General features: G+C 33.9%; 4 protein-coding genes and 1 long non-coding RNA gene across 14 annotated transcripts; 4 read left to right on the forward strand and 1 right to left on the reverse strand.

Annotated features, from left to right (window-relative positions):
* Nucleotides 1-80: 80 nt before the first annotated feature.
* Nucleotides 81-2,571, forward strand: LOC106668354 (60S ribosomal protein L15). 2 transcript variants are annotated; one of them, XM_014397020.2, is made up of 5 exons: nucleotides 81-173; nucleotides 461-645; nucleotides 1,930-2,066; nucleotides 2,126-2,236; nucleotides 2,299-2,571. In XM_014397020.2, exons 2-5 carry the CDS (start codon nucleotides 474-476, stop codon nucleotides 2,491-2,493), a joined length of 615 nt encoding a protein of 204 aa, XP_014252506.1. In that variant the 5' UTR covers nucleotides 81-173; nucleotides 461-473; the 3' UTR covers nucleotides 2,494-2,571. The 2 variants fall into 2 exon arrangements, with proteins under 2 accessions (XP_014252506.1, XP_014252507.1); XM_014397021.2 differs by having other exon boundaries at nucleotides 139-226.
* A 2,584-nt stretch (nucleotides 2,572-5,155) lies between these two features.
* LOC106668372 (exosome complex component RRP41) lies at nucleotides 5,156-9,060 on the reverse strand. Its single transcript, XM_014397060.2, has 4 exons — nucleotides 8,732-9,060; nucleotides 8,462-8,671; nucleotides 5,419-5,628; nucleotides 5,156-5,358 (listed from the first exon to the last, which is right to left on the reverse strand). Exons 1-4 carry the CDS (start codon nucleotides 8,891-8,893, stop codon nucleotides 5,209-5,211), a joined length of 732 nt encoding a protein of 243 aa, XP_014252546.1. The 5' UTR covers nucleotides 8,894-9,060; the 3' UTR covers nucleotides 5,156-5,208.
* Nucleotides 9,061-9,098: 38 nt separating this feature from the next.
* Nucleotides 9,099-12,928, forward strand: LOC106668371 (zinc finger protein OZF-like). Of its 9 annotated transcripts, XM_024225363.1 has the most exons (11): nucleotides 9,115-9,262; nucleotides 9,359-9,424; nucleotides 10,219-10,298; nucleotides 10,407-10,460; nucleotides 10,537-10,618; nucleotides 10,826-11,046; nucleotides 11,117-11,287; nucleotides 11,339-11,422; nucleotides 11,501-11,674; nucleotides 11,737-11,904; nucleotides 12,159-12,928. In XM_024225363.1, coding segments are annotated over exons 5-11 (1,173 nt in total). In that variant the 5' UTR covers nucleotides 9,115-9,262; nucleotides 9,359-9,424; nucleotides 10,219-10,298; nucleotides 10,407-10,460; nucleotides 10,537-10,616; the 3' UTR covers nucleotides 12,512-12,928. The 9 variants fall into 9 exon arrangements, with proteins under 9 accessions (XP_014252541.1, XP_024081131.1, XP_024081129.1 ...); XM_024225361.1 differs by having other exon boundaries at nucleotides 10,219-10,460; XM_024225360.1 differs by having other exon boundaries at nucleotides 10,233-10,460.
* A 1,061-nt stretch (nucleotides 12,929-13,989) lies between these two features.
* On the forward strand, nucleotides 13,990-15,128 carry LOC106668384 (CDP-diacylglycerol--inositol 3-phosphatidyltransferase). Its single transcript, XM_014397078.2, has one exon. The coding sequence runs from the start codon at nucleotides 14,148-14,150 to the stop codon at nucleotides 14,793-14,795; it is 648 nt and encodes a 215-aa protein (XP_014252564.1). The 5' UTR covers nucleotides 13,990-14,147; the 3' UTR covers nucleotides 14,796-15,128.
* A 399-nt stretch (nucleotides 15,129-15,527) lies between these two features.
* On the forward strand, nucleotides 15,528-16,410 carry LOC106668385. Its single transcript, XR_001340744.2, has 3 exons — nucleotides 15,528-15,949; nucleotides 16,010-16,229; nucleotides 16,302-16,410. It is a non-coding gene; the product is annotated as an uncharacterized LOC106668385 (long non-coding RNA).
* The last annotated feature ends 4,460 nt before the right edge of the window (nucleotides 16,411-20,870 follow it).

Below are 20,870 nucleotides of genomic sequence, written 5' to 3' on the forward strand. Positions count from 1 at the left end.
AAGAGGAAATTAAGGCATTGTGAACAGCCGAGTTTTGCTAACAAAAATAAAATTGTCTCTCTCCGGGTAATTCGATAATCGACGAAATGCGATGTTGTGAACGACTGGTGTCAGCAACGATCCATTTGGCATTGAGAGGAGAAACCGAACCTTTCTTTGTGGCGTGTTTAAAGGTGAGTCTGTTGTGATTTTCTCTCTTTTAATATCCCGTTTCATCAAAGTTTAGGTTCGATCATCCTCAGAATTATTGATATTCTTTATATTATGGTGCATGCCGATTGTTAAATTTTCTTATTCAGGCCCGACAATTGCTGTAAATTTTCCCTGTCGGCGAGTTGGTGGTTTAGGTTATTCCACCATCCACTCAATGCCGATTTTTACCCCGTCTCTTTTAAACCCTTACAATTCCACGTATTTTTCCATCACTTTCATCCGCCAAGTTAACAGGTTTCTTTTCCAGCCCTCGTCCGACAATGGGGGCGTACAAGTACATCCAGGAATTGTACAGAAAGAAGCAATCCGATGCTTTGAGGTATCTTCTCCGTATTCGGGTATGGCAGTTCAGGCAGATGACCAAGATGCACCGGGTCCCGAGGTCTTCCAGGCCGGACAAAGCGAGACGAATGGGATACAGGAATAAGCAAGGTTTGCACACGTATTTTAATATCACATAAGCATGTCTATGCCACCCTAAGTGATTTTGGAACGCATGAATTTTTTTGCAATAAACGAACGTTAACAGATAATTTGCTGTAGAAAGTTTTAGGTGAAGTCTTGTATTTCTATCTCAATGGTATTTGCTTATAACAATCTACAAGGGATCATTATATCCGAATTTTTATTTAAAAAAAAATATATTTAAGAAAAATTGTTAGGATAAAAGAAAAAAAGCCAGTTATTACACGTATTTATAAAAAACACTGGCTTATGTATTTGTTAAGCTTAGTCCACATTAGGGTCAAAGTGGCATATCTTTGTTGGGAACTGTTTGTCTGTTTGGGGGCTGATCCACATCAATGTCACGTCTATGCTATAGCCCTAGAAAATGTCTCAGGGTGTTTCTCTGTCAACGTTATTGTTAATTAAAAATAGAAATCGAAGATGGTTGGTACGGAAATATTAATGACAGTGATAATGATCTTTTCGATGCATTAAGCTTAGAAGATGGAATGGGATTTGTCAACTTTTTAAGTATGACGCATAAAGATTTTGACTTGCAAATTGTTGTTCCAATGATATTTTAAGACAACAGGAAATTTATCAATTTAATTTCCCTTACCATGAAACTCAAACCACACTCAGGATGGCCCTGAAACGCGTCTTGCAATGTTGTATCACTGAATCCCAGAATAAACTCCAGATACAAGGAACTTGTTGCAGGGCTGAATTTTCTTTTAATCAGGAGGGTTGAGATTCAGCCCTGCAACAATTGCGCACAACTTTGAGTCCCAAGTGTGGACTAGGCGTTACACACATACATATATATTGTTATATAAACAATAATTTGAAGTAATGTGTGGTGTTTAGTGACTGTTAGTTAATGATTATTTGGAGGTCGTGAGATGCTGTCTGGTATGATGTAGATTTAGAAAAACATTTTCTTTATCGTGCCAACGTTCCAATCTTGAGGCACTCTCAACACGACACACAATAATGACACATCTACACAGAAAACTAACATTTTGAGCCCTGAAGATGATCACAATAAAGATCGAAACGTTGGTACAATAGAGAAAATCTTTTTCTAAACCTACGTCACACCAGACTGCATCTCACGATCTCCAAATAATCATTAATTAACGTTCACTAAACCCTATGCTTGCCATTCAAATATATATTAATCTGCCTGTCAAAGAGGCATCAGAAATCCACATTAAATTGAATTAATATTAATTAGCTCGATTCAATAGAAGGTTTTTGTTGATTTAGGTTATGCTATCTTCCGAATCAGGATCCGTAGAGGTGGTAGGAAGAGGCCAGTTCCTAAGGGTGCCACTTATGGCAAGCCAAAAAGTCATGGTGTCAACCAGCTGAAGCCTACCAGAAATCTCCAAGCCATGGCCGAGGTATAACACAGATTAAACTAAGTCTGTTGCAGTTGTTTTAACTTACGAATTGTACACAGGAGCGTGTTGGAAGAAAGTGTGGTGGACTTAGAGTACTTAACTCATATTGGGTTGCCCAAGATTCCACCTACAAGTACTACGAAGTGATCACCGTAGATCCAGCGCACAAGGTACTCAACATCATAACTTTTATGCCAGTATTTCAATTGTTTTATCATCTTATTCGCTTTAGGCTGTAAGGCGTGATCCCAAGGCGAACTGGATCTGCGATGCGGTTCAGAAGCATAGGGAAATGCGAGGTAAGACATCAGCTGGCAGGAAATCAAGAGGCCTCGGAAAGGGGCACAGGTACTCCCAGACAATCGGAGGTTCCAGAAGAGCTGCCTGGATCAGAAGGAACACCCTTTCGCTCAGAAGGAAACGATAGGGTGTATCAAGAATTATATATTTTTGTTTATATTCTTTGTACTACTCAATAAAGAAATTTATCGGGTAGTGTTTTATATGTCAGTGTTCCTTTCTTCAATTTTCCTTGTTTAATAGTTTACAAGTCATTAACGTTATAAACAAAATTTTAATATTAAATACAGTAGAACCTTCATTATACAGGCTAACGACAGAGATGGTGTCCACATTGTTATAATTTTTATTTGCTAAGTTCTTAAATAATGTTAGTTAATAGAAATTGTGTAAAAAAATATTTTTAATAACACTCAATTATGTATCAATTTATAATATGTAAATAGATCAAAATAATCTACATTTTTATTTAAAAAATATATTTTACTTTGTTGTGGGGAAGTGGTCAGTGGCCCGTCCTTTCTATGGAGAATAGGATTCTATTAGTTTTTCAAAAATCTCTTTTGTATCATTTACTGGGCAATTTATCATATCAACATTGATGAGATCCGGGAAAGAATAGGCAACTAGAAAAAAGAGTCAACTTTATGACTTATGACATCATTGGCAAAAAAAATCAGAACTCTTAGTGCACTTTTACATTAACCATATTTTAACGTTTTGGCCGAAGCATTGACCAAGAGGAAAACCGAGTTGGCGGGTTGTTTCTAGAGAGCAGGACATGACAGATGGTGCAGGGCTATCACTTGGTAGTTGGTGGCTATGAAACTGCCGGTGGTTTGAAGATACAAAGGTGTCAGCCGTGCCAAACACTGTTTTACTTATTTAATTTTTTTATCTTTGATTACTCTATTTTAAGTACAAATTATTGTAGTTTTTTTCCATTGGGCAGCAGCAATACGTGTTCATCCATTGCAATAATATAATACATTGCACTATTATTGACAATATAGGAAAACAATTTGTTGAAGTCATGAGAAGCGGCCTCATTCTTGCCACTCCTCATGACTTCAACAAATTATGAAACAACAGGTCTCTAAGAAACATTGGAAAACGTCGAATGGGGTTGGTTGGTTTCATATGGTGAAATTGATACGATAAATGCTAGTGAAACTGTAGTGTCATCTGTGAAAAAACTGCCATATTAAAGCTTGGTCAAAACCGTTGTTTCTCATAACCGTCAATTATCCATTGATTAACATGTTCATAGAGGTTCATCAATGAGTTGTTCAGGCAGATGACACTACCATGGTATCACTCAAAAAGTAGCTTCTAGATAAACTTGCCAATGTCAAATGAAATAGGCCCCACATGAACATATTTTATAGATATTTTCGTTGTTTTAGCTGACTGTATGATATAAACAATGAGTACTTCTCTATATCATGAACTCCATACTTAGCAGAAAATGGCCTTCAGTTTTCACCTTTTCAATAAGATTTATTGTCTTGTAAAAAAAAACTTAAGTGCACCCCAGACATAATAGGGGTTCTACTAAATGTATATGCTCTAGAAGAGAAGACTTGAACTAAATTGTTTTCTTAAAATTGCTTCTTTTCTAGATTAAATTTTTGCATAATTTTATTTTTTTAATATTTTAATGGCACACTGGTCTGAAGTATATCCATACTCATACCCAATGATGATTATCACGGTGACTAAATCTACAAACCAAATTTTGGTGACTAAATCTAATTAAAACTCAACAAGAAAGGAGTTGTCAGTTGTACTTGTAAGTTCAGCTAATTGATATCTGAGCCATTCTTCACTTGGAAGAATTGAAGTACCATCTCTTCTTAAAGATTTTATTGGAGTAATTTAATGCAAAAATTTACATTTTGGTCTGAGTAATTAATCCAAGCCTAGATTCATTTGTATGTATTTAGTAATTTATCAATACCACCTGCTAGCAAACCATATTCTTGATTCTGTGGACATGCCTATCAATAATTTACTTAGGAGTGTACATTGGTGACTCCTTTTGCAAGGTTTTTATCTACTGTGATCACAGTGGTATAATGTGAAAATAAGCTGCTTTCTGATTTACTACTGAAGGTTTCTGCAAAATCTCAGCTTATGTTGTTTTTCCATATAAGGTGGTTGTGATTCACTGTGATGTTTCACATGACAGTCTGCAAAACTACCACTTAAGATGGTAATATGTCAAAACTATCAGGCATTGGAAAACCAAGATGATTGGATTGACTGAAAAAATCTCACAGATTAATCTCTTTGTTAAAGTTTCAGTTGTTTTTATTGTGTTTTAACATTTTTCTTCTTTAAAAATTAAATGTTTCAAGTAATCCATCATGGAAACAATGATTAATAAGTGGTAGTACAACCACCTTGTTTTGGCACTGAAATGGTTCAATAAACAGGATATAAGTCTACTCCTTTATCTTCACATTGCTCAGAATATGCTGAGCAATATAAAGATATTCAAATAAATGAGAAAATAGTGATAGAAACATTCAATTATATTATGTTTGTGAAAAGAAAATGGCCATCCAAATTTTAAAAATATTAAGATTGTAAAATAGTGATTTGTAATTAATTACTAATTTTTTTATATTATTGTATTTGTAATTTTTTGTTTGTTTAAAAAATATATTTTTTCTGTAATATTTGAAATATAAAGTGACTGAAATACTAATGGAGCAAATTTGTAGGTTTGTTTTTCATTCTAAACAGATTATAAATCCTGATTCATTAGACAATTAAAATCAAAATAATTGGTAAAAAAATTGTATATTTACAAAGCAGTAATGTATACATTCAAACATCATTGATCAAAGTGCACTGCAGATCGTAACGATTGATTGACAGCTTCGTCTAAAATGTTATATATATTCATGCAACCTTGCTGTGCCATTTTCAACACTTTACCTAAATGTTCGACGTGCATCCGATGCGACATTTCGATCAGAGCAATCTGAAATAAAAGTAAATTAAACAACATTTAAACCTATTTGAAAATCTATTGAAAACCCACTTGTTCGGAATTGGGTAGCATGGCCACTGTGAGACAGGGGCCGCCAAGATTTTGCTCGAGATTGCTTATATCCACCATAGGGACATTGTCGTCACTCAATGAAGCAGTGCATGCAATAACGTACTCCTTCAGAGGGACTCCAGCATCAATAAGGGCTAAAGTGGCAGCATTAATAGCTGCACAACAATTACCACCGTCAGCTGCCAAAACCTAGAAAAACATTTATCTAAAAATAAAATTATATTTCGTAAAATTAATGCTTTAATTCCCTTTAGAGAAAATGACAGAATTTTTTATTTCTAAAGCGAATATTGGTCACAACATCTTTATTATCTTAATGAACATGTTAAAATTATAAAATGTGATATGTTGTGATTAATAAAATAGATACTGCTTTTTTTTAAATAGAATGTAAAAAATAATAAATAAAATAAAAATAAAATGGACTTCCCCATGTACTAACTAAAAATACTAAAATTAGGTAAAAGAGGAAACACACTAGTATTATACTAAAATTAAGCTGAAAATTGACATATGAAATTGTACTGATATCTCCAACAAGCCAGGCGTACCGCACCAGTATATGAGTATCTAATTCATTCAATATTTGAAGGAAGGTTTCTCTTTACAACACAACCACACCAAAATATGAAAAGCCTGTCCCATTTAACTAAGTGAAGTGAAATACGTCTTCAACAGAGCAATTGCAAAATTGCAAATTACACTTTCCTGAGTCTCTATAACGCTGACTTCACAGTGTAGCACCTCACAGCGAATTTAAAAAAACCCAGCAGAGCTTGTCAGGATTAGACCTTTATTGTTACATTTCTGTAAGTTAAAGAAACATCGTATTTAAGTTTTTTGTTAATTTTAAAATGTTCACTAGAGCGGGCATTGATTTTATTTCACAGAAAAATAAATGAATGTTATCTAAAGTCAGGGATACTTCAATATCGCACTTTAGGTAAAAATGTGTGGTGATTAGTGACCGTTATCGATATTTATTTAGAAATCGTAAGATGCAGTCTGGTGTGTAATTGTACTGATATCTCCAACAAACCAGGCGTACCGCACCAGTATATGAGTATCTAATCGTCCAATTTAGGTAAAGTTCATGCCAGTGAGCAAACCATAAAATTTTGCTGTTAATTATCTCAGCGACTGAAGTTTTCCTAGAAAGTTTTCCCTCATGGCCTTCTATTGATTTGATTGCACAATCAATTAATCATAACATATAAATGAAAAGTGGTTCTACATCAGTTTCCATATGTAAGTGCGTAATATAATGTCAGAGCAGGCAACGCAAACAGCTTTCTAATAAAATATCTTTGCATTTTTCCAATATCTCGAAAAGTTGAAAGCCCCAGGTCTGACACCCTTATCACAATATAAGCCTTACATAACGCATTAAAAATGGTAAACTTCATTTTGAAACGGATTATATTTTGTAAAATCAGGACCAGGTTTTAGCAATGGAAAGTTTTGCTTGGAAGTGTGGGAAAAATGATAAATGAAGAATTAACATAACATCCAGGTTCTTATATTAGTTACTGTCTCTACCCTCCTTGTTTTAAAAAAACATTTTTCTAAAGAACAGGTTTACCTCCTTTTTTTGAAGATCATTATTTTACACTTTTTTAGAATGACTGCGACATTCCACTTTTCACTGTATTCTTCCAGAAGATTTTTGTTTCTCGGTAGACCCATCTGTCAATATCACTATATGGTCAGTGTACTTCAAGATTTTGATTATCACGCCTTGGATATGTACACAATCTTTTAAGACAGAGGGCAGGTCATCCAAAAAGAGAGAAAATAGGTAAGTTGGGGTTAAGTTACCCTGTACAGATTGAGCCCTAAAAAATTCCGATATGCCTGTTTTGACTCCATATTCCAGAAGATGTAAAAAAAAAGGATATGAAGAAGCTTGCTAGAAAAACCCAATTTACTTAATTTAAGGAGAATCCCATTCCAGTCCAATGAACCAAATGCAGATTTTAGGTCTACAAAGAAACAGATCCTCTGTTTAGATATAATGAATTTAACATTGGAAAGTTCAAATAGGGGGACCGCGGTAGCTGAGTGGTTAGCATGAGAGATTCTCAGTTTGTCTGGGTTCAATTCCCGCCATCACCTCCATCCCTTTTTTCATGATACCCTTCCCCCCAATACGAATACGCATAATATATTGTTTGGCATTGGCTAATACACATAGTACATAGAGCCATTAAAAAAATAAAATAAATAAATTTTAACAAATTAAAAAAAAAAAAATGGTTTGAACGGCCACCATCCACCAGTGATAATGGCCTTAATTGGCCATTATGGAGTGAAGTCAATGGCAGTCCCTAGAGTGGTCAAAGTTACGAAATCAGATGGTCACGATTCCACCTTCGCTTCAGTCTTCTATGAGGTTGGAAGGAGAGGTTGTGCGGGACAGGTTGTGAATTAATGGATTGCATGAGAGGTTAGTGAAATTTATTGTAGTGAAAGTGGGCTACGTTTGGGACAAGGGGTATATTGAGAGTGGAGTGGGTAGTATGTTTGGTGACGTAGAATGGAACATCAAGTATTACACAAAGGATTTTGGATTTTAGAGATTGGATTTTGTTAAGATTGGGATGCTTTGTTGTCCTGTACAGTATAAGTTAAGCAAATTGGGGTGATTAGGGTAGTGTATAATAGTTTTTTGTGAAGAAATGTTAGTAGTCTCTTCAGCATTTTATATCTAATCTGTCTGATCTGACAGTCTTTTCATAAAGTTATCATTACCTCGACCATGACAACGATCTGTGATCTTGGCATAAGTTCTGCCTTAATAACTGAAGTGAGCGCTTGGTGTAGGTTGATGGTCATTTTGGATTTTAAGGTTGGTTTTTGTTAAGATTGGGATGCTTCGTTCCCCCGTGCCGTTCAAGTTCGTAGCTCCAAACTGGGGTGATTAGAGTAGTGTATAATAGTATTTTGTTAAACAATGTCAGTAGTCTCTTCGGCATTTTATCGTATCTGTCAGATGACAGTTTTTTCATAAAGTTATCATTACCTCGACCATGACATCTATCTGTGATCTCGGCATGAGTTCCGCCTTAATGACCGAAGTGAGAGCTTGGTGTAGGTTGATGGTCATTTCAGTGTTTTTCCTGTCCCGCGCCCGTGGCGCTTTCCGCTCCGACTTGCTGAAAGGGCTCATGCTGTAGTGGCAGTTGACGAGCGCCAAATCCGACTGAGCCTTGGACTTGTGAGCGCCGCGGACCTGCGAGCGATTCCGTTAGGCGGACGCTACTTTATTTACGATTTATTTTTAAATAAATACCTCGTTCGGGCCGAAAACGGTGGCGATGACTTTCGTGTTTCCCTGCTCAAGGTAGGCGCTTCCGTCCGCGTGGTCGTACACCCCGAGCCGGCACTTGATCAGCCTCAACTCGTCCGGCCTCCTTCCGTCTATCCTCAGCCCCTGGTCGTTAACGAGCTCCATAGCCGTAAATATCGCTAAAACCTACTATTTAACTTAATTACAGGACTCTGCCTTTATTTATTTTTAATTAATCGGTTTAAAGGCTATCGTTTGATTTGAAGGAGGTGAGATACATCACGCCTCGTGCTCGCTTTACGGTTGTTTGTTACCTTCGCACGTGGTTCTCCTTCTCAGAGGACGATAACGATATCAGTAATAACCTCAGCGAAGGTTTAAAACGTAAACAAATTTTTCAAAAAGATGTTCAATTTTCAAACGAAACGAGAATTAGTAGGTTTTAATGTAGAAAAAAGTACAAACGGATAAAGAAAAAACCACGAAATAGCCAATAACAGTGAAAAATTTATCTGACCTATACACCAACAAGTGGTAACCATGTTATATTTATATTTTACGTGTCTTATTTGACAACGCATAATTTTATACTGTTTACTGTTCATAAATAAGATTTAAATTTTATTAAAGCTCCAATCTTCGATTCTGTCGTTCCATCTGTTCAAGGCATAAAAGTTGCGATGAGATTGAGTCAAGGTGTGTTATTCTTTCACAATTGCTGAGCTGATTGAAATTATATAGTTACATTATAGACCGTTTGAAAATATAAAATCTCAAGGACAGGACTTTTTTTAAAAAGATTTTAACGGGACAAAAGTGCAATTCTTTCTCTCTTCTCACTACATCATAATGTGCAATAGAAACGAGTTGATTTTACTCGTGTGAATGTATGAATTTAGAGATCATGAGATCGTCTAGTGTGATGCATGTTTAGAAAAAACATTTTCTTTATCGTGCCAACGTTTCAATCTTTATTGAGATCATCTTCAGGGCCTGGGATTTACAACATTGTTTAAATTATACAAATACAGATAAGATGTGAAAATGAATTTATACAATGAAAGATATTTTAGGTTAATCAAAGTGTTTGTACTCACTCAAAGTTTGTGTTTTCTGTATGTCATTGTATAAATTCATTTTCACATCTTACATGAATTTTTATAATTTAAACAATGTATATAAATCCCAGACACTGAAAATGATCTCAATAAAGATCGAATCGTGGGCACAATAAAGAAATTAGTAAAAGTAGTCTTTTTCTAAACCTACATCACACCAGACTGCATCTCACAATCTCTAAATAATCATTAATTAACGGTCACTAAATACCACACATATTGAAGATAATTTTGTGGAATTTTGAGGTATATAAATTTTAGTAGTGGTGTTATTGCAATTTTCTTGCGTTCGTTTTTATAGTGCAACTTTCCTGCTTGTCAGATAGCCCTGTAAGAAACCATTGTGTAAAGTAAAAATAATTTCGAGATTAGTTCCATTGCTCCAGGAGCTGACAGGGAATGGGCAATGAGGTATAAATAAATTGATGAAAAAGACCAAGAGTTGAATTAGGGTAAAGGGCAGTTAAAACCCATTATCATACTACAGTTTCTTGAAGAACTTAACACAATATTGCATTATTCTACTTGTTGCCTAAAAGCAAAAATATGACATTTTACAGCATTTCCAGAACAAAATTGATCATTTGTCAGTTTGGCCTACAAGACAACATCATGTAAGAAAAAAGTGTTGACTTTGATTATATCATTACATACTTTTTTAAAGTAATTGATTTCTTTTTTTTAATACAGGAAATTGCGCATGGATACAATCTTATGAAAACCAATGAGTAGAAAAATAAATTTGTGAAACAATATTATTCACAATTTAAATGTAAGTTAAACGTTAAATAATCCATTTATTATTAATCATTTACATGTAATAAATACATAGTACAAACTAAATGCTCTTTTTACTGTTTTTATCTTCTTTCTAATTCTTTTATATTCTAATTCCATATTTTGAACTTTAAATTTATTTATTTAATTTTATAAGTTTTAGTCCGAAATAAAATTTGAACAACCACAATTGTAATTTTAGGTGCTGTGATATTTTAGTTATGAATGAGTTTGAGGAAGAAGCCATAGATCTGACTAATGTTGGGTGCTCAGGGGAGTACATCAATGTTATGGAAGGCTATGAAGATCCTGCACCAATTGAAGATAGTGGGACAAGCGATCCTTTTGAAAGCGAAGGGTCTCAAGATGAACGGCCAGAAAGAAAGGAAATAGTCATAGGAAACCATATCAAAGTTACTGAAAGTTGGTAAACCTATTATTTCCTCAATTGAAACATTGTTGATGGCTTCATGTTTTTTCCTCGTTTCTTTAGAAGATCCACCTTCGTATGTTTGCCAGATTTGCAATCATGAATTCAGATGGAAAAATCAAATTAGGTATCATGATTATTGCGTGACTGGAAAACGGCCCCTCAAATGTAAGCTTTGTGGAAAACGATTTGTAAAAAGATCTCACTTAGAATATCACATTAAAACGCATACAGGTAAATTTTAATAATTGGCATTTGTTCAATGTAAAACATGTTTATTTTCAGGAGAAAGACCTTTCAAATGTTCTGTATGTGGAAAAGGTTTTAAACAAAAGGATAAAGTGAAGCGGCATGAAATTATTCATACTGGTATAACACAAGCTAATGCTGGTTTTATGCTTTTAATAATGGTGGTTTTAATGCTATAAATTGCTAATCAATTTTCAGGCAGAGTGGAAAAGGATGAATTCAAATGTAAAGTTTGTGATAAAGTCTTAAGTGGGAAACAAGCTTTAGCAAACCATAAGCTTACGCATAGAAAGAAGAAATTTGTTTGTGATATTTGTAAAAAACATTTTTCAAATCCTACATACCTTAAACAACATGTTAAAAGGCATTCAAGTCAGTTTTTTCCTGTTACGTTTTGTTTTTAAATATGTTCAATTATTTTGGTATTTCCCTAGATGTTCCTTTGTTTATTTGTGAACACTGTGGTGCATCTTTTAATAAAAAATCAGATTTGAACAACCACCTTGGTGCTCATAGAGGAGAAAGGAAGTTCAAATGCGACAAATGTTTAAAGCATTTTAGAAGCAAGCAGGGTTTAGAAAGGCATATGGTCGTACATAGCGGTAGGCAAAATGTTTAATTTTATAGAATTTTAATTTTAATTTTGTTATTATAAGGCTAGAACCATAGTTTTCAGAATTGTTATATTTGCATGTTGTATCATAATTATAGTTGCATAGCCTTGATGAAGGTGATATATTCCCTGAAAAAGCTCAAATAGGTACTGAGTGTTTTTCTTTCTAATTAGATACATATAAAACTAAATGTTAAAAATGTTATTTTTCTCATACAATTTCTTCATGATTCTATTTTTTAGAGGAAGCAGATTACGAGTGTCTGTTTTGTTTGACAACATTTGGCAGGAAAGACAATATGACAAGGCATGTCAAGAATAATCATCCAACTGAAAAAGATGGTGTAGCAAAGTGTATGAGAAACAGAAAGAGTGTGGCACTTAAGAGAGGAATTGGTGAATCTGATTCTAACTCTTCTGAGAACAATTCAACAGAAATTACTGAAAAAGAATCTCAAAAAAATGAAAATCAGTGTGCCCTGGCATCCGTCATTGTACATACTAATTCTGTGATAAGGCAAAACTCTGTTGAAAGCTCTCATGAAACCCAGCAACGAGAGTCTGTCATTAAAATATGCTCTTCTTTTAAACAGTGAATTTTTTGTTTAATGTAAGATTGTTTATTATAAATGTGTCACCCTCTAAAAAGGCAAACAATGTATCTTACATTTTTTAAATCTTGTGATCTTTCCTCTTGAGATCTTCGGGATGATTAATGTTTTGCTTGGTCATTTTCAATCATTTTGGACTGCCTTTTCTCAAATGATTCCCAATCATCAATAGTGACAGCTAAAGACCAACAACAATCTGACAGAGCAAAATAACTAAGATATGACCAAGCTACAAAATTAACATTAATTTAATATACGAGTACAATGTAATAATGAAATTTATATGTTGTGCCTTCTTTTGTCAGTTGTTAAACAATTGTCTGTGTCTTGATTGTCCCTGATTCCCTGGGACATACAAGTTGTGGGAATGATCAAATGGTAGGCGATTGCCAAGTGCCATTGTTTGATTAAAACCACCAAATTTTATTAAATTATTCTGTTTGATTAATTTGAAAAATGTGTTTTTTTATTATAAAAATAAATATTGTTCAGAAAATTATTACCCTCTATTTTTTTATACACCGGATATAACTTATTAGTTCTTCCATGTTTTAAGTTGTAAGCAAATTATTCTGTCTTGATATTCCTGGTCTGCTTATCATTGCTCCTATGTCTGAAAAAAGAATTAGAAGTGTGATAAGATTAAATAAATGGTAGTTGCACTATGAATAACAAAAACTATCAATAGTAGTGAGGAGTGTTCAGGAATAGGAAGAAAAACACCTTTTACATTTTGTTGCTGACGTTCCGACCTTTATTTGGGTGATCTTTCAGGGTGTGGATAAATTAAAAATGATTGTAAAAAATACAATTTAACATTGAGCCAACTATTTCATACTCACATAAAGTTTTTTGTTTAGTCAAAACAAATAAGTCATGGTTGCCCTGAGACTCTGTTATAAGCCTTAGCGCAGGCAGGGAGGCGAAAAGGTGCTATTCTTGTGGTGTCATATTGGTTTTGTGTGAAAATGTTGTGACACGTGAATTGTATTCTGCTGTTTTTATATAAAAAAAATAAGAAAAAAGGCGTTTTCTAAACTACCCCATTCTTGATCACTCCTCACGATTTCAATTATGAAACAACAGGTCACTAAGAAAAACACATTTGTTATTTTCTTCAATTAACTTGTAAAAAACAGGAGATTTTGGAAAATGTATCATATACTACTAGGTTAATTATCATTATTTATTTTTTTAAATTTGTTTTATTTATTTATGTATTTTTTTAAGTTATCTGTATAAATTGTTTCCAAAATTATAATTCGCATGGCCAATAAAGGTTAATTTTGAAATTGCCGCTTCATGGAGATAATTATAAATCATGTTTGTGTTGTGATTTTTTATTATTAGAATAATATATTTTTTAGAGTTTTCTTAATATGATGAATGAGTAAATATTTAAATGGTATTTGAAAAAGCAAAAATTTGTATAATGCAGTGAATGTGATGTAGGTACCAAGTGAACATGACATTTGGTGCGAACAGCGAGAGATGACATTGACAGTCCAATCAATAAACTCCCATTTGGTCGTTGAAGCGAATGTTATCTCGTTTATTGGAATCGCTTGAAAAGTGGGCGAGGCGACTCCGACGATAATTTAAATTAAACGTATTATTTCAGATGGCGGAAGAGAACATTTTCCTCTTTTATCCGAACCTGATCGGTTATGTGCGAGTCTTGCTGGCCATCGTCTCTTTTTACTTCATGCCGACCAACTACCCTGTCGCGAGCGTCTGCTATGTCGTGAGCGGTTTCTTGGACGCGTTCGACGGCCACGCTGCTAGGGCGTTCGACCAGAGCACGAAATTCGGGGCGATGCTGGACCAACTGACCGACAGATGCGGGACCGCCGGCCTACTCGTCACCCTCAGCCATTTCTACCCTGATTACATGTTCCTGTTCCAGGTGTCGATCGCCATCGACATCTGGTGCCATTGGATTTTCCTCCACTCGTCCCTACTCAAAGGCAAGTCAAGCCATAAGTTCCACGACTTGAACGACAACCCCATCATGGCTTTCTATTACACAAAACCGGTCCTCTTTTTCATGTGCATGGGCAACGAGGCGTTTTACGCTTCCCTCTACTTGTTACACTTTGTCGAAGGACCTCTGTTATTCGGAATCGGCCTGTTCAGGATGGTCGCATACATTTCTCTTCCAGTTTGCGTTATCAAGACCCTCTTTTCTCTTATTCATGGCTATGTTGCTGCAATAAACATTGCCAGTGTAGACAGGGTTGAGAGGTTGGCAATGAAGAAACAAAGCTAAACCAATGATTTTTTTATTAGTGTAAAAATCAAACTTGTTACCAAAAACCAAAGAATTAGTTGACCCGGATGTCTTGCAATAGTGCAAACATCCAATTCCATGCCCTTTGAGTATTTTATACCTTATTAGAACTATTTTTAGAGATTTAATTGTGTCTAAACACTGTGGATGTTAAGCACTGAATGTGCCAAATTTTACATTAGTGTCTTATAAATAATCATTGTCTGCTTTATAAATGAGCATAATTTATTGTACTATGTAATATTTATCTCTTCATATTTGTTGTTACCTTATAATTTATAAATTGAGTAAATTAATCCAATTGAAAATTGTAAAGATGTTTCCAAAAATAAAGATATTTAATAGTTTTGTTCAAATAAAACTCAGTTTTCATTAAACACCTCAATTCAACTGAACTAATTATGCGTTCGTCTGATTTGAAAGCAAGGTCAAAAAATAATGTTAATATTTATTTCAATTAATTATTCTTTTTAACTAATATCTTGATTGAGATGAAAAAGTTAGAGTGATGAGCGGGATTTGAACCCATGACCTTTGGCTATCGCTCCTCTAATCACTTTGCTATCATCACTTTGATCAACTTGGACACAACTCCACCAAACCACTCTGTTTGAATCCTGCTTGTGAATTAACTTTTTCATCTCAATCAAGAACTTATATAAAAATAATTATTAATTGAAATAATAAAGGCCGCTAAACATATAAGGGTTAATATTTATGCTGCTTATTAGATTATTAAAGACTATAAATACTATTGTATTATAAATTTCTCTGGAGAAGAAAATTTTCAGGGAAAACTAGTGTGAAAAAGTAATTCATTCATATTTTTTTTAACCTGATTTTAAATTAAATAAACCTCTTTCGGGCGTATGCATCTTTTGGTGCAGGTCACCCATGTCCAACTTACAGACCTTAGGACAATTTTGAGTACCGTCATCCTAGCCAGGGTTCGTCGCATTCAGGTATTTTGCCCAACAGCGGACAAATGTTAAAAAGCTGCACTCTATGTCCATATGAGACTCTCATCAGAGAGTGAGGACCTGAGTGCTGTTGGGGAGAGGGCGATGAACATTGTCAGGAGCTGATTGATCCCAGGTTCCCTGAGCATCTTAGTACACTTGTAACACACTTGGGTATGCATCCTCTTGCCCTCACGACTACACCCACTATTTTAAATATTTTTTTTTGTGTAGCTCCATGAGGTTCAGTCAGAGAAATTGGAATAAAGCAAGGCGTGCATCAGGGGTGCATTCTTTCTCCAATGCTGTTAAATATATATTTGGAGGCCATCATTAACAAAGCATTAGACGATGAGACAATTTGAGTAGTCATTATTGGAGTCCCTTTAAATATGCAGATGATACTGTTCTTTTTACAAAAAATGTCCATGACCTGCAGAGAATAGTCTAGAAGGTATTTAATAAATTTTATTTTAATGGTCTTTAAATGAATCTGACCAAAACAAATTTGCCTGTTTTCACCAAGGTACCTAAATTGAATGCACAACTGGCGATTTCTGATGTGGTCATTGAAAGAGTGTACAGGTAACACAGTAACAGGTCCGGAAACCTGGATAAATTACAATAATGACTCAGCGGGGCTGAAATACCAAGCTGTCGGATGCCTCTTTAAATAAAAAGAAGAAGAAAAAAAGACTTAACATCCAGAAATAAAAGCTCATACTGAAATCCTTTGTAGCAGAAATATAAACAATCAACATAAAGTCTGTGTGTTAAGATACTATGTATTCTCTGTCCTTCTTTAGGTATTGAAGCTGCCACACTTACTAAAGTTATGCAGAAAAGGATAGAGGCCTATGAGATTTGGCTCATTGAGACACAAGGGCTCATAGGATATCTTACATATATAAAGTCACCTCATAAGAGGGTGTGCAGCGATTTTTAAAGCAGACAGAATTAATTAATGAAATTAAAATCCAGAAACACACTAAAAAAGTACTCGGGTCATGTAATGAGAAGAGTGAGAGGTATGAAATTCTAAGTGTAATAATGCAAGAGAAAATAGAAGGAAAGCGTAGCATAGGAAGGAGAAGAATCTCTTTTCTCTAAAATTTGAGGGAGTAATTTAACTACTCATCCATTCAATTGTGTAGGCCAGCTGTACAGAGTTAAAATTGTCATGATAATCTCCAACCTTCGGGAGACGTAGGCACTCTAAGAAGTCAATTCTGTAAAGATGTTTGAATAACCCAAAACATTTTTTAAACTAAAATTGCACTAGAAAAGAAAAAATTGTATTCATAACACAACAGGTGCAAAATTTATAGATTAATTTGCACTGTTGGTTTTACAATAGCTCTTAAGGCATGGTAATATGAATCATTACGGAAATTACAGCATCATGAATAAAAAGTTGCTGATTTATCTCCAAAATTAAGATCCAAACTCAGATGATTCAATTTGATATCACTGAAGTGAACTAAAGTTTGATTCCAATAAACTATTAAAAATAAACCATTGATAGTGTTCAAGGTATTCTAATACTTAGTTGTTTTTAATTATTTTGAATGTAACATATGATAGTTTTGCCAAATTCAGTTGCCAAAATTGACATAAAATCAAAGTTTTTAAAAATAGTATCCAAACACTGTGAAGAGTAATATGTTTCTGTAGATTGTTATCCATTTCTTTGATCTGACTTTGACCGACATGGATGCTAATGTCATATGTGATTCAAATTTTGTCAATCTTGTGCGGTGAGAGGCGTGACTGCAACTTTGGACAATCCTGCTTAAAACATCATATTGTAATTACTGTAAGAGAGACGGATCCAGAAAGGCATCGATGGGTACAAAAGTGTATGCCAACGAGAAATTTAAGTCGCATAGCCACTCGCATAAAAAATTCTACACATATACACATGACGAGAGGCGAATTGACCAACAGTTCTACAACTCAAAATCGTATCCTGCTCACCTTAAAGATGAATGCTTTCAGTTGAGTCAAACTATCTCTACCTTGGGTAAACATGCTCGGTATTTAAAATCGTTGAAAAACAATATGCGCTCTTGCACTAAAACTTGCAATTCTGCACACAATAATTTCTTTAAAACAATTTCAGAAAATATACGCAACAATCATGATGTCATATCCCAGTTTGTCCAAAAGCTAACGACGATTTGGCAGGATTATAGCATTATGAAGGACCAACAATCTACCCTGAAACAAATGAAATCTTTGGTTAACATTTTTGGTTACGAAAATGACTTTAACAAATCTGTTTTTGTAAAAAATAAAAAGTCTCTCATGCCAAGAAAATTCAGCACTGATAAAAAAATTAAACAGAAACAAAAGCAACACGCTTCATCTTCAAATTGCCCTTCTGAAAAGTATTGGATTAAAAATAAATCCTCAAAGAAGGAAGACCACTCTAAGCTAAAAAAGACACTTAAAAAAAGGGTGGATAACATCGTTCATAACTGTTATGAGCTTACCAAAGAATGTGCCAACGAAAATCTTAATGAAGCAGGCAAGACAAAGTTGATAAGTAACCATAACAAAAAAACAAATAATGGCTCAAAAATTGAGAAGTACAATATAAGTAAAATGAAAGGAGGAGACTTTAAAAGAATAGACCCTCGTTACTCTGAACAAGAGACTCTTTCTTGTTCTATGCTTGATAACCATTTACAAGGAAAAACACAGACCCAAGCATCTAATCTTGACAACCAGATGAAAATATCCAAATGGTTAATAAAATCGAGCAGTGCACCATCTGGTTCCACATATCAATTTAATCCTAGAAAATACCCAAATTTGGGGAAAGTTACTGACAGGAACAACTACCCGGCAAAGCACCAAAAGTTGAAGCCCTTTGTAGAAAACCGATTAAGCCAAATAGAAGTTGGCAAAAAAGAAGTAAACATTTTGAATAATGAATATGACTCTAATGATGATATCTCTACCTCGGCCAGCTCGCATACAGTATCTAGCAAGTATCTAAGCCTTATTAGATCTTACATAGGCACACATTCTGTAAAAAAAAATCTGGCAAATTTAACTACAGATCTTTCATCTCACGTAGAAGACCCATACCAAAAATCTGCAAATCCCCACTGCAATGAAAATGCTTCAAACGATTCATACCCACATTCCCAGTCCAACAACAAAGGAGGAGGAGACAGTATCAAAACGTGGCAAAGCACGTCTAAAAACTCCTTTCCGAGTGAAACAAAATGTAAAAAGAAAAAAATTGGTAGGTATGCCAAAGTCAATCCAGACATGATGAACTATTTGAAAATCGGTGACAAAAATGAAAAGTATCGTAAACACGATAAGAAAAAAAATTCATCCAGAAAGAAAAGAACATCACGAGGAAAGCATAACAACAAGGTGAAAACGTTGAAAATAAAAAACGATAAAATTTTCAACTCGAAGATTGGACCGACAGAGATGTTGAATCCGTACCATTCGTCTGATGAGGAACGTCGACCAATTTTCCGCTGTTGCTTTAAATAAAACAAAAGTTAATAAAGCTGATATGGAAGAATGCCCATATAAAACCTATCAATATAAAAGGGATAATTAGGGCAAGTTTACAGCAATATGAACATCAAAGATGACAGGCAAAGATAACCTGTAGATTATAATATTTAAATTGCAAGAAGGAATAATTGATTTGACCATTGGAAAATGTAGTAGGCACACGAGAGTTGCAGAAATTGACATCGCACAACTCTGACTGACAATTTTAGAATTTTAAAAAAATTACGCAAAGTGCCACAACCAATTGCATACACTATACTTACAGATTTTCCAATATAAAATATGTGCTTAAAAACCAAAATAGATCTATCTGGCCCTTTCAAGATATTTATCTAAAGAAAAAGGCATGTCGTGAACACATAATAATAACTTAACACAACTGTTGTTGTATTATTTATTTACTTTTAAAATGCAGAACATCACTAAAGGCAACGAAAGTGCAGCAGCTGATATGGACCAAAATTTAGCAAATATATTTGATGAACAAAGTGATTTTAGGGATGTTTTAGTAAACCAAGAAAAAAATGTCTTTTAGAAATAATTAGCGATATATTAAATTTTTGTCGTAATAATAATAATAAGATAGTTGAATAATGTCTACTTACGAGAGTTTAAACTTTATAGTTTGTATTTCATTATTATTAATAATTACTGTAAATTCTGCAGTAATTGTGTACTTATATTCTATGTTCACAGTTGTACACTTTTCTGAGATGCATACGCTATATTTGCAATATGCTTTTAAAGATTTTATTGGGAACTTTATCAGTTAAAAATTTCTGTTTATACACTTATTCGAGCAAATACATATTTAAGGTTGAAAATACACAAACAGCATGTATTATTTCATTGAATTTTTTAGACAAAACACCGTGGACAAGCAGAATCGTAATAAAATTTAGAAGTTAATCTTTCTGTTTTGACTCTGTTAATAGTTCTAATTGATTTTGAGACTCAGAAAAAATCTTTAGGGTCTACAAAGACTTTGACAATAAATACATGATGTTACCCTTGAAACAGTAGGCCAGATTAAAAATTGTGCATCTTCCTTGCTATTAATTTTAAATAAATAGTCAAACAAAAAGCCTTAACATGATTAAGGGTTGAATAAAATCAAAGAGACAAGAGTTAAAGAATGGTAAATTGACTGTACACTTTTTTCATTATATAATTAATTCTGTATTTTGTAAAAATTCCATTTTCTACCCTATTGTATTATTTGTGTTGTATATACAGTAATAAATTAAATTTAAAATTATATAATATAGTTAAACTATTAATTTATTTATGTTGTACACTTTTTTTCTACTTTTCTGTGCGGGGTAGAAATATTAATAACAATATTAATTACGACAGTAAAGCACCTTTAAATTTTTTAAGTTTTTGAAACAAATATTAAAACAATGCATCTCCGTATTGTTGGAGAGCTTAATCTTTTTTTGGTTAAAAGTTTTGGTAAAAGTTTTTTTGGTTAATATATTCATAACCATTCCATTACATAGATAATAATAATAATTGTTGCTTGTTGGGTTACGTTTCGTGGTTTTTT

Source organism: Cimex lectularius, unplaced genomic scaffold, assembly GCF_000648675.2.
Source record: "Cimex lectularius strain Harlan isolate CLEC.00 unplaced genomic scaffold, Clec_2.1 scaffold11, whole genome shotgun sequence".
In the NCBI taxonomy this organism is placed as follows: Eukaryota; Metazoa; Arthropoda; class Insecta; order Hemiptera; family Cimicidae; genus Cimex; species Cimex lectularius.